The sequence below is a fragment of the Ictidomys tridecemlineatus genome, unplaced genomic scaffold, assembly GCF_052094955.1.
Source record: "Ictidomys tridecemlineatus isolate mIctTri1 unplaced genomic scaffold, mIctTri1.hap1 Scaffold_354, whole genome shotgun sequence".
Taxonomy (NCBI): domain Eukaryota; kingdom Metazoa; phylum Chordata; class Mammalia; order Rodentia; family Sciuridae; genus Ictidomys; species Ictidomys tridecemlineatus.
Genome location: NW_027522423.1, coordinates 281,974 through 295,732, shown reverse-complemented (window position 1 = coordinate 295,732; position 13,759 = coordinate 281,974). Strand labels below are relative to the sequence as shown.

Here is a 13,759-nt window from a genome sequence, read left to right as displayed (position 1 = left end):
GGGATGACAATTTCCTTAAAACTTTCTTCTCTTTACATTTCTAAAATCATAACAACATGTTTTTCTTTATCTCATCCTAATAAAATATTCTTTGTGGCTCTTACTGCCAAATATTATATACATGTGTTATATTTTTTCCTCAACAAAATGTAAAGAGAAGATGCATTTGTTTCATTAATGTTGATACCCCCAGAGTTTAAAAAAACACTGCCTATAAAGTGATCAACTAGCAAGTACTAAAGAAATAATGTGAATAAAATGTCTGAATTAGTAGGCTATGAAACTAATTTGAAAAGTAACCAATCAAAAAATGTCAAGATCCATATGGGGGTTGGGGGTTTGGGAAAATTTAATGAAGTATACATTATGAGAACATAAACATGGGTGTACATGAGAGAGCGCTCCTTGGAGACTGTGCAAAGGAAGGGGCTGAAGCACAAGACCTGCTTCCTCAGGATTGGGACCTGAGGAAACACAGATGAAAACAGCTCAACGTGGCTGTTGTCTGTGAGGCTCTGCTTCTGGTCTCCCTGCGCAGTGTACACTGACTGACCTTGGAGGCACTGGTGTGAGGCTTCGCCTACTGTCCACGGCCCAGCACCTTGCTCCAGCTTGAAGATTACCTCAGGTTTTGCAACGCAGTGCCCTGTTAACAGAAAACAGTGAAAGATTTGTGCCAGGCTGTTTGTCAGGTGCACTTTGGGATGACACAGCCTTTCGGGAGCTGTGCAATGATGAGACTGATCTAAACACTTTGTGAGAGCATCTCACTCACATTATTATGGTCTGGAACAATGTACTGGGGCAGAATTAAACAGCTGGAGAAAGAATTCAAGGAATGATTTTTAAGAAAACTGAGGAGACAGAAGAATACAGATGGACAATACAAAGAAGTTAGAAATACACGTTATGATATGTAGAAGAAATTGGACAAAGACATAGATGAAATAAAAAAGAACCAATCAAAAATCAGGGGAGATAAAAAAACTCAATAAAATTAGAAAGAAGAAAGGGAAAAACATAAGTAAACAAGTCAGCTAAAAGCCTAAACAGCATAATTGATCAGAAAGAAGAATCAGTTTCTGATCTTGAAGACAGGTATTTTAAAATAATCATGTTGGATCTTAAAAAGAAAAAGTTAAGAAAAACGAAGAATGACTTTTGGTCATCATAAAGAAAGCAAAAACTTGCATTATAGGTATTCCAGACAGAGAATAGACAGACATTTAAAAAATATATGCAATGAAACAACTTATCAAACTTTTTAATCTGGGAAACATATGGGCATTCAGTCCAGGAAGCTCCCTTATGAATTTTAGCAAAAATGGTCCTTTGAGTCATGTTATAGTAAAACTGTCAAAACTATAAGACAAAGGGAACTGTGAAAACTGCAAGAGAAAAACATCAAGTTACCTACAAAAAATAAATAAATAAATAAATAAATAAATAAAGAGAGACCCCCATTAGAGAAGCAGTAGATTCTCAACAGAAACCTCACAGGATAACATTGAAAGTTCTAGGGGGAAAAATGCTAGCCAAGACTATGTACCCAGAAAAGCTATCCTTCAGAAATAAAGAAGAAAGACTTTCCAAGACAAGCAAAAGTTGAAGGAATTCTTCACCATCAGATGTACAAAAGTGCTTAAGGGAGGAGGAGTCCTACACTAGAAGTGAAAGGATGATAACTACCATCAAGACACACAGAGTACAGAGCAGACAAAGAAAAAGAATAAATCCCTATCAATACAGGAAATCACCAAACGAGAATTAACCAAAGAGGAAGAAATGAAACGGATATTCAAAACAACCAGGAAAGAAAATAACAATGACAGGAGTAAGTCTGTGCATATCAGTAATAACCCTGAATGTGTAAAAAGAAGAAATTTCCCAAGAGATGACTGAAGGGATAAAAAGAAAACTAGATGCAATGATACACTGCCTAAAAGAAAATCACTTCACGAGGGCAGAGCACAGGGACTGAAAGTGAAGGGGTGGAGAAGGATATGCTCTGCAAATTGGAACCACCTGGAAGAAGATACACCTATACTTGCATCACACAAAGCATATTAAATCAAATCTGCATTATAGAATGCACTGCACAGTGATAAAGGAATCAGCAACTGTAAGGACACATACACCCCATGTTGGAGCAATCATTTATAACGCACACATTACTAGATCTAAAAGGAGAAGCAGATGCTAATACAGTATACATGGGGACTTCAACAGTCAGGTCGTCTGGGTAATCAAGGAGCAAAGAAATACTGGTGTTAAACCAGGCCACAGACAAACTGAACCTACAGACACTTCCAGAGCATCTCACTCAATGCCTGAAAGATATAAATTTTTCTCATAAGCATATTGAATGTTCTCTAGGGTAGATCAAATGTTAGGAGACAAAATAAGTCTCTAAAAATTAAAAAAAAATTAAAATCATGCTATGTGTCCTTCTCTGACTATGATGGAAAAAACCAGATGTTGACAATAAAATACACATTAGAAATTTTACCAATATGTGGAACTAAATATTCTTTGAATGACTGATTGGTAAGAAAAAAATTAAAATGCAAATTTTAGAATTTATTGAGATACATGAATTTGAAAAACACAGTAGCCAAAACCTATGGGTACAAAATCAATACTATGGAGCAAAAATGCCACTAAAGGGGAAGTTTACAGCAATAAATACCTACATCCATACAAAACAAAACAAAAATTTCAAATAAACAACCTAGTGTTGCAATGCAAGGAATCAGAAAAGGAAAAACAAACCAAATTCAAATTAAGTAGGAAGAAAAGTGTGAGCAAAAATAAAAAAAAATTGAGACTGAAAACAAAACAAACAAAAAAAGAATACAAAGGACCAATAAAACAAAGTTTTTCTTTTCTTTTTTAAGATAAATGAAACTGACAAATTTTTAGCAAAGCTAACCAAGGAAGAAAGAAGATTCAAATAAATTACAATAGACATGACAAAGAACACATTTAAAGTGAAATCACAGAAACACAAAGGACTATTAGCAACTATACACCAATTGAAAACCTGGAAAATATGGATAAATTGCTGGACATACAACCTACCAAAATTGAACCACGAAGACATACAAAATCTGAACAGACTAATAATTCACAATGAGACTAAATCTCGAATGAAAAAGCTCCCGACAAAGTAAAGCCCAGGAAGGACTGGAGAGCTTCACTGGTAAATTGTGTAAACTTTTAAAGAAGAACTAACATGAATTCTAAAGTTATTCCCAAGTCTTGAAAGGGAGGGAACCCTCCAAACTCAATAAATTAGAACAGCATTACCCTTGATATCAAAAGACACAACAAAGGGGCTGGGGATGTGGCTCAAGCGGTAGCGCGCTCGCCTGGCATGCGTGCGGCCCGGGTTCGATCCTCAGCACCACATACCAACAAAGATGTTGTGTCCGCCGAGAACTAAAAATAAATATTAAAAAAAAAAAAAAGACACAACAAAAATAAACAAACAACAACAACAACAAAAAACAAAACTAAAGACCAATAATCCAAGGAGATGAACATGAATGCAATTCTCAACAAAATGTTAACATATAAAATTAAAGAGGACACAAGATCATACACCGTGATCATAAGTGACTTATCCCAAGGATGCAACACTGGCTCAATATATGCAAATCCATAAATGTAATTCATCATATCAACAGAATGGAGAATTAAAACTATATGCACAAGCAACAATAAGTGTTGGCAAGGATGTGAGGGAAAAGGTACACTCATACGTTGCTGGTGGCACTGCAAATTGGTGTAACCACTCTGGAAAGCAGTAAGGAGGTTCCTTAAAAAACTGGGAATGGAACCACCATTTGGCCAAGCTATCTATACCACTCCTGGGTCTATATCCAAAGGACTTAAAATGAGCATACTATAGTGATGCAGCCACATAACATTTATAGCAGCTCAATTCACAGTAGCTAAACTATGGAAGCAACTTAGATGCCCTTCAATAGATGAATGGATAAAGAAACTGTGGTATACATACACAATGGAACATTCTCAGCATTAAAAGAGAATAAAATTATGGCATTTGCAAGTAAATGGATAGAGTTGGAGAATATCATGCTAATCGAAGTAAGCCAACCCCCAAAACCCAAAGACTGAATGTTCTCTCTGATAAGGAAATGCTCATCCATAACGGGGCAGGGTGTGGGTGGGCATGGGAAGAATGGAGGAACTTTGGGCAAAGGGGAGGGAGGGGCAGAGAGGAGACTTGGGGGTAGCAAAAAAACCCCCACAAAACAATATGCATATCTCAACAGACACAAAAAGGAAGATCATAAAATTCAACATCCTTTTATTAATACAACTCTCAAAAACTTAGAAGGAATATACCTTAGTGCCATAGGGGCTAAATATGACAAACCCACGGCCTACATCTTTTTATTTCTTTAATGGACACAATACCTTTATTTTAATTATTCATTATTTATTTATTCATTGTATTTTTTTTTTTAAAGAGAGTGAGAGAGGAGGGGGAGAGAGAGAGAGAGAGAGAGAGAGAGAGAGAGAGAGAGAGAGAGAGAGAGAGAGAGAGAGAATTTTTAATATTTATTTTTTAGTTTTCAGCGGACACAACATCTGTGTTGGTATGTGGTGCTGAGGATCGAACCCTGGCCGCCCGCATGCCAGGCGAGTGCGCTACCGCTTGAGCCACATCCCCAGCCCCTGTATTTTATTTTTTTGAGAGAGAGAGAGAGAGAGAGAGAGAGAGAGAGAGAGAGAGAGAGAGAATTTTTTAATATTTATTTTTTAGTTTTCGGCAGACACAACATCTTTTTGTTTGTATGTGGTGCTGAGGATCAAACCCGGGCCGCACACATGCCAGGCAAGCGTGCTACCGCTTGAGCCACATCCCCAGCCCCAATTCATTATTTATTTTTGTCTGGTCCTGAGAGTCAAACCCAGTGCCTCACACATGCTAGGCAAGTGTTCTGCTACTGAGCTACAACTCCAGCCCCAGCCTACATCTTAATGAATGGGGAAAACCTAAAATTGTTTCCTCTAAAATATGTAGTAAGAAAAGGGTCTACTTTTACCACAATTATTTAACATAGTACTGGAAATAAGACAAGTCAACAAAATAAAGGGCATGCAGATCAGAAAGGAGGTCAAACTGTCCTTATATACAAATGACATGATTTTGTATTTACAGGAAAACCTAAAGATTCCAACAAAAAAACTGTTAGAATAAATAAATGAATTCAGTATGATTTCAGGGAACAAAATCAACATAAAAATCTGTAGTTTTTAAAATACAATAATGAAATTGCTGAGATTAAAAATCAAGAAAACAATCCCATTCATAATAGCTACTGAAAAATAAAACATTTAGAATAAATTTTACCAAGCAATTAATGAATCTCTATGTGAAAATTATGAAATACTGAAAGAAATCAAAGACAAACACGTGCGTGTGTGCGGGCACATGCGCAGAGAAGGACAAATCACTGTTATAAATTGGGAGAGCATTTACTGGAAAAAAAGAGTTCTAAACTTTATATGGATGCACAAAAGATCCTGAATAGTAAAAGTAATTATGAAGAAAATGAACAAATCTGGAATTAGAATAAAAGATGTCTTCAAAACACACCACAAAGTGACAATAACAAATACATCAGGATACTGGCATAAGAAAAGACAAATAGGCCAATGGAATATGAGAGAAACCAATAGTAAATCTATATATTTACAGCCAACTGATTTTCACGAGGGGCAGCATAAGCATATATTGAGAAAGAACCTTTCTTCAGTAAATGCTCGGAAAACTGGACATCCACATGACGATGGAAGGAAGATATTAGACCCCACCTCTCACCACATAAAGAAATCAACACAAAATATATTAAAAACTTCAATATTAAGACTTGAAATTATGAAACTGCAAAGGGAAAACAAGGGATTTCACTTCAGGACATTGATCAAAGCAAAGTTTTTATTTTTTGATATGGGATCTTGTTATGTTTGCACAGGCTAGTCTCAAAACTCCTGGGCTGGACTGACTCTCCCACTTTATCCTCCTGAATGCTGGGACTAAGGCATGCACCAGCAAGCCCTACACAAAAATTTTTTTTGACATGACCCCAAAAGCACAGACAAAAATAGCAAAAACTGATAAATTAGATTATATCAAAGTAGGCTGAGTGCAGTGGTTCATGCCTGTAATCCCAGCAGCTCAGGAGGTTGAGGCAGAAGGATTCTGAGTTTAAAGCCAGCCTCGGCAACAGCAAGGTGCTAAGCAACTCAGTGAGATCCTGTCTCTAAATAAAATACAAAATAGGGCTGGGGATATGGCTCAGTGGTCAATTGTCCCTAAATTCAATCCCCAGCACCAAAACAACAACAACAACAACAACAAAAGATTATGTCAAACTAAAAGGCTTCTGACAAAAAAACAATTAGCAGAGTGTATAGTCAATGCATCTAATGCAGAAAATATTTACCATTTACCCCCAAAACATTAATTTCTGGAATATATGAGGAACTCAACAGCAGAGAAATAAACCAATTAAAAACTGAACAGATGACCAGAACAGGCATTCTCAAAAAGGACACAAACAATCCACAAGTATATGACTAAACCTCCAGGTCTCTAATCAGAACCCGGAGGAGGTATTAATGCTCTGCAGCCTGCAGCCTGCAGCCTGCAGTCAGCGTGGCTATTATCAAAATGATACAATGTAACACAGGCCTGTAGGATACAGAGGAAGAAGTGCTCTCCCATGCTGTGGATGGGAATAAGAAAGAGGAGAGAAGCTATGAAGTTTCCTCAAAAAATTAGAAATAGAACTACCACATGATACAGTCAGTTGCCCATAGCCAAAGGAGGCGAACCTAGTGTTTTGAAGAGAAAACTATTGTGGGAAGCCATTCTGGCAGGTGATTTGAGTTATCTCCCTGGCTGGATGAGAGGTGCTTAGACACAGCTGTGTCAGAGCCTTCCCCACCCTGTCCCAGGGGCGAGGGCTTGTCCATGTGGAGGGTGTGCCTGACTACTGATCCGAAGACCAATCACTGACCCTTACCTTGGACTCCTCGACCTTCACTGGATGGAATTTTCCCTTGAATTATTTGTTCCCCAATAAAAGCTCACTCCCTGGCATGTTCCCTCTCTCTCGCTGGCCTCTCATGTTAACCTCACCATCACATTAGGTGGCTGGAGGCAGGAGCTAGGAGGAGCTGTCTCTGGGCTGGGCAAATAAGGAAATGAGAATTATGTCTCTTTAATTTTAAAACTCACTAGTTAATTTTTATGCTTCGAACCTCTATTATGAAGCTAGCATGCTGGTCGTGTGGCTGAAACTATGCTTAGCACATTTACTGCAGTACTATTCACAAAAGCCATGATGAGGATCAACTTCGGTATGCATGGACAGATAAAAGGATAAAGAAAACTCGGTACACATACACATTTAGAAAACAAAATTCCATCATTTGTAGCAACATGAATGTAACTAAAGAACATTATGTTAACTAAAATTAGTCAGGAGGAGAAAAACAAATCCTGCATATTCTCACATGTGTGGAGAGAACTGTGTTTACCAGAACATGGGAAGGGTACAGGGGAAAGAAGGTGGGTTAGTACGTTCAGGGGTGCTTTAGGATAGGAGGAATAACTTCTAATATTCTGTAGCATAGAAGAACAACTATGGTTGACAACAATTAACTGAACATTTCAAAATAGCTAGTAAAGGGCTGGAATTGTGGCTCAGTAGTAGAGTGTTTGCCTATCACGCTTAAGGCACTGGGTTCAAAACTCAGCACCACATAAAAATAAATAAAACAAAGGTATTGTATCTATCTATAACTAAAAATAAAAATGAAAAAAGATAGTAAAAAGACTTTTAAATGATCCTAATATAAAGAAGTGATATATGAGTGATGAACTTGCTAATTACCCTGATCTGATCATTACACACTATATACCTGTATTGAAATGTCACACTATACCCCATAAACATGTGCAATTACTATGTCAGTTAAAAACACATAATAGTAATATTAAAACTTAAAAATGATTCCTATATTTGCTGATAAAGAAAATGCTTCTAGTAAGATTACCAGGGCATTTCACTCACCCAAGGACACCAGGCTTCTGTAGGTCTCCAGCATCACATCCCTGTAGAGGATCCTCTGAGTATCATCCAGGTCCTGCCACTCCTCCCAGGTGAAGTCCACGGACACGTCCTCGAAGGACACCATCCCCTGTAATGGTACATGTCTCTTTAGCCCAAGCCTTCCACCCTGGGTCAGAAAAGGAATATGGAGCTCACTCTTGTGTGTGAACAAGTATCTTAGATAAGATGCAACTTATGTTGTGTGTGGTGGTGCACATCTGTAATCCTAGCAATTTGGGAGGCTGGGGCAAGTGAACTGCCAAGTTCAAAGCTAGCCTCTGCAAATTAGTGAGACCCTGTCTTGTAATTAAAAAAAAATACTATTAAAGAATTCTTACAGATTCATAACTATTCTTTTTTTCCTAGCAAGAACAGGATGAAAAAATCCAGTCTGAAGACATAAACACACACTAGGGATAATGTGTTAGTTGAACTAAGCCACATGTTCGGCATGGAACAGGGCGATAAAGAAATAGAAAATGACAAAACCAGATTGTTACCAGGTTGAACTTCACTGTTATATCTTCTATCTGAATTCTCATGAATATGAAGGAACAGAAGTCAAGATGTGAAAGCTACAAAACATGCAGGTTAATGGAACTACAAACAGCAACATACACAGGTGAATATTCCTGTGTGAGTTGACCAATGAAATGTGTTCAGATAACTCACAACAGGGTGCTTTTGCATTTCAACCCCTAGCACCATTCCAACGCCTTAAATTTCATGTGCCCACTGTTGGCAAATCACTTACAAATTAAAGTACATAGTCATATTTCCCTCCCAAATTCAAAAGATATACTAGTGTCCATATAAAAGTGAGCATCACTCACTTCTTACACAGCATGTAAATAATGAGGGGTCAGTAAAAAGTTGTACGTTACCTGAAAAGGTGTGTAGTGAAAGGAGAATGCAGAAGGACTCAAGGGAGAGCTGGGCAGTGCAGGTGGGGGGACACAAAAACAGAATCAGGAGTAGAATTTGGTGCTTATTTGTTATGCCTAGAGTGGAAATGGGAGTCTACTTCCAAGTTGTCTGGGCAACAGCTAGAAAGGAGCTGAGTATAAACTAAAATTGAGAGAAGGGATAATGACTAAGATGGGATGAAATGTGAGCACAATGTTCAAGTCTCTGCATCGACATGTGGGGAAGGCCAACTGGCAAGTGAATACTGGCTCTAGAGCTCAGAGGAGAGGTTTAAAGTGAGGATAAAGATTTAGGAAACAGTGACTACAGGGCAGCTAAAGCCTCTGGAGTGGGTAGAATGGCTCAGAAAGAACTGGGAGACAAAAGTTGTGTTTTTTAAGATGTAGTCGTGTTTGCCATGGTGTCTCAGCCCGCTGGAGACTGGGTTGGGAGAGCATAAGTAGGACCTATCTCACACTATTTTTCCATAACAGGTTTTAAATCAACCTATCTATACCTGAGAACATGATGCTTCCATTGATATAATATTAAACTAGGTTTCTGGCTTAGAGAGAATGGATGTCCTTACGATGTAGAATTTTACTGTCCATGAATATGGTAGTCTTTTCATTTGCTCAGTTCTGTTTTGTATCCTTTACTTTTTTCCCTTTCATATACTCATATATTTTTCTTCTTAAATGTATTGATAGGTTTTTGGTTTTTTTTTGCTTTGGTGTTTCTGTTATTGTATTAATGTTCTTTTGAACATGAGGATTTTTTTTCTAATGATGATTTAATAAACAAATTGCAAAAAAGAAGGCGGCTTCAAAATCCATCTTCTAGACTGAAAGAAAGCTCTTTGAGACTTAGGTTTTATCTCCTCTATTATTGAAAGATGCCCAAGGAGGATTTTTGGTGGAAATATGATAGAAGTTAAAAATGACAGATCTCAAAACTATTTTTGGAATTCCCCCCAAAAACCACTGGTTGAAATGAGAAATGTTATTTCTCACCCAAGTACAAAGTGGTACAAGTTTTCTGAGACACAATTTGGCAAAATGATTCAAGATTTCTAAAATTCAAATTCCTTTTAATCAGGAAATTATATATTTAGGTGTTTTTCTGTGTAGTATGATTCCACCTTATGCTATATCCAAATCTATAAATTTCTATCTATATTTATATATAGCACATAAAATACCAAAATGTTAACAGTGGTAGGTTGAATAAAGTTCAATTATTTACATTTTCATTTCATTTTAAAATATGGAACATATTTTTCTTGTGTGATTTTCAAAAATGGCAGATTTATTATAAAAGATTCAGATTCAGAGGCCAGGATAGAGTATTAGAGTACGTGGCTAGGATCCTGGGTTCGATCCCCAGCGCAAATGAACAAACAAATGAATAAATAAAAGATTTATGCCAGAATTCTTACTGAATGTTTCAAAATTTTGCTTAAGATTTCCAACAAGCTACATGGTTACCTGATCCCATCTCCCCAAACCAAGCTATCTGATTATCTGATCCCAGTTCCTATTCTTTTGTTGTTGTTGTTATTATCTTGTTGAATGTTAATTTATTGAATGTTCTTACTGGAATAGTTTTGAGGATACTCTTTTTTGTTTTTAGGTATAAATTACAAGGGTATCATCATAATCTTTCTCATTTTTGAGTTTCTCTTTTCATTTAAATTAATCAGTACTTTTCCTACAGTGGAAAATAGTCATAGTGAAGCAGCAACTTCACCCTTTCTTGCTTCCCTGGTCATGCTGCCTTTTAGGCCTGGAGATTTACATTTATCAATTTAAAAAGAATGTCCTGAGTTCTGTTATTGAGGGTCTTATTTTTTGGATACCTTCTGCATATCTATGTGGATCATAGGATTTTTTTCTATAGAATGATGAATACAATAAAATACATTAATTGACTTCTTTTTTTTTTAAGAGAGAGACAGAGAGAGAGAGACAGAGAGAGAATCTTAATATTTATTTTTTAGTTATTGGCGGTCACAACATCTTTGTTTATATGTGGTGCTGAGGATCGAACCCGGGCCGCACGCATGCCAGGCGAGCATGCTACCGCTTGAGCCACATCCCCAGCCCTTAATTGACTTCTTAATATTGACCTTTTCTTAATTCCCAGAATATATATTTATAAATCTTCAGCTTTCATGGCATGTTTTTCTCCCTTCCTTGCTGTTCATGTTCCCTTGGGTTCCATCAGGTTTCCATTCTTCTTTCAGTCTCTCAGTTTCTCTCTGAGCCATTTTACCCATTCAGGTGGCTTCAGCTGTCCCTGAGGTCTTGCTGCTGTTAATGTCTTTATCTTTTCCTTAACCCTCTCTTAGGTTCTCTGAGTAATTTCACCCTCAGGAAGCCTAGGATCCAAGGGCCAGTGTTTAGTCCTGAGAAGGTATCCCTAACCACTCCCTGGCTTACACAGCTACCTTCTTGATGTATCTTCACACAGTGGAGGTCACCAGTCCTATGAGGTTAGGGCCAGCACTGATGGCCTCATTAAGCCACAGTTACCTCCTAAAAGCCTCATCTCCAAATGAAGTAACATTAGGCTTTAGGAGTAGGCTTCATCATATAAATTCCTTGGGGACACACTTCATCCATTGCATTGTTATACCTTTCCTTGAAAAAAGTTTAAGTACCCTCTTGCAGTGAAATTCAAGCAGGCTTGTATTTCCTCACTTGCTTTTAGCTGATCAAAGGCATTTGGATGAGGTGAAATGTGATCTCAGAAGTTGTAGGAGCCACACACAGGTCTCTACTATCTCCCTCTTTCCTGAGGGCTAATAATGCTACAAAAACAAATAATCCTCTCTCTGGTACTCTGAAGCAAAGAGCAACAAATACTTCTCTGACCCTTCAAGCATAGGAACTATAAGTCAAAAAGAAATATTTGCTTCCAATCTACCTAGAAATATTAACACCATTACAAAACAAAACCAACACCAAGAACAATGACAATGACCAAGACAAAGCTGGTGATCCATGCTTTCTTAAAGCTAACTGAAGGGTCTAAAACAGTACCAAGTGGCTCACTACCTACCCACAGTGCTACTTAAGCAGCTGTCACTCATGAACTTACTTAGAATGACAGCAACTATGCAATATATTACTAAGTCATGTGTTTACCTACAGCTCAAGGAAAATAGGCTGAAAAGTAGAATGATAGCAGTATATTTCAGTTACTTTCATTATTTAGGAAAATACCATAATGCGGAATTCATGAAAGAAAAAACCACAGAAAAGGCAAGAATAAAAAAGAATAAGGAACTATTAGAAATATGAGGACATGTAAGATTCCAAAACTCTGAAAGTGTTTTTCATTTCTTATTTTACTATATAAAAAACTTTTAAGGTTGTCTCTAATAGTTCTCACAGAAAAACATACACAAATGCCTTCAAAATGTAACAAATCTCTTCATGATAAGTAAAAAATTATTTTATGACATTGTTAAGACCTATGAATAGATTAAATTTACCTCCAGAGATAAAATGGAACAGATTTAGAATGAAGTCCTCCTAGGAAAACTGAGGCTGAAAAAAACACATTAACGTTGGGGGAAAAACCCCACAAAGCCAAATCTCAAAAACAAACAAACAAACACCCAGAAATAGGTGAAATGATAAAGACATAAATCTATCTATGCTTTCTAAGAGTCATAACATCATAAAAACAGTCAACCAACCTGGCATGGTAGAGCATGTATTTGGCCCCAGTTACTCCGAGGTATAGCTGAGGCAGGAGGATGCAAGTTCAAGGCCAGTCTAGGCAACTTATGAAAACCCTATCTCAAAATTTAAAAGGGTGGGGGAGGCAGCTCAGTGGTAAAGCACCCCAGGTTCAATCCCCAGTACCAAAAAATAAAACTACCACCAAACCAATCAAACTGAAGAAAAATTGATGGCGGGTTAAGGCAAAAAGGCTTTTTAAAAATTTTTTAAATTTTTAAAAATTTTTTAGCTTTAGGTGGACACAATGTCTTTATTTCTATGTGATGCTGAAGATCGAACCCAGTGCTTCACGCATGCCAGGTGAGCACGCCACCACTTGAGCTATATCCCCAGCCCCCCAAAAGGCTTTTTAATGATATGAACAGCAAGTATGTCTAAAGGGCACCCGAGCTGGGTGCAGAAGTGCACACCTGTAATCCCAGTGACTTGGAGGCTGAGGCAAGAGGATCAGAAGTTCTAGACTATCCTTAGCAATTCAGTGAGACCCTGTCTCAAAATAAAAAATAAAAAGACCCGGGATACAGCTCAGTGTTAAAGTGCCCCTGGGTTCCAACCCCCTACCAACCAATAACAAAAAACTAAAACCAAACCAAAAACTAAAAGGCACCCTACCTTTGAACATAACAGATTTAAAGGCACTCATCAAGACAGACCAAACTGGGTGACAGAAGAATAATAGAAGCAGAGAGAGCTGCCATGAAGAAGAGTGTCTGGGAGTCCCTGGGTGCAGAATCCAGGCCTCATGAAGTAAGGTGTCCACTCCTGGTAGAGGGGACTGAACCCAGGGTTTCAAACGCAATGGAGATGTCTCTAGTGGTTCCCCCCTCCAGTTTATTGTTGTCCTGCCGACCCACCACCTTCGTATACTAGGTACAGAGTAGATTGCAACTTTTCTTTTTAGGTCACAAGTCCCTGGAACATGATAGCTCACATTTGGGTGACATG

The 13,759-nt window shown here is 37.7% G+C and overlaps 1 protein-coding gene across 6 annotated transcripts in view; it reads right to left on the bottom strand.

The window, feature by feature from the left end:
* The window catches only part of LOC144373325 (uncharacterized), a 38,070-nt gene that overhangs the window by 7,885 nt on the left and 16,426 nt on the right, over positions 1-13,759 (bottom strand). For all 6 annotated transcript variants that reach the window (XM_078036414.1, XM_078036410.1, XM_078036411.1 and 3 more), the window contains 2 exons: positions 8,118-8,244; positions 554-646 (listed from right to left, as the gene is read on the bottom strand). In XM_078036414.1, the coding sequence (XP_077892540.1) occupies positions 554-646; positions 8,118-8,244 (220 nt within the window). The remainder of the gene's footprint in view (positions 1-553; positions 647-8,117; positions 8,245-13,759) is intronic.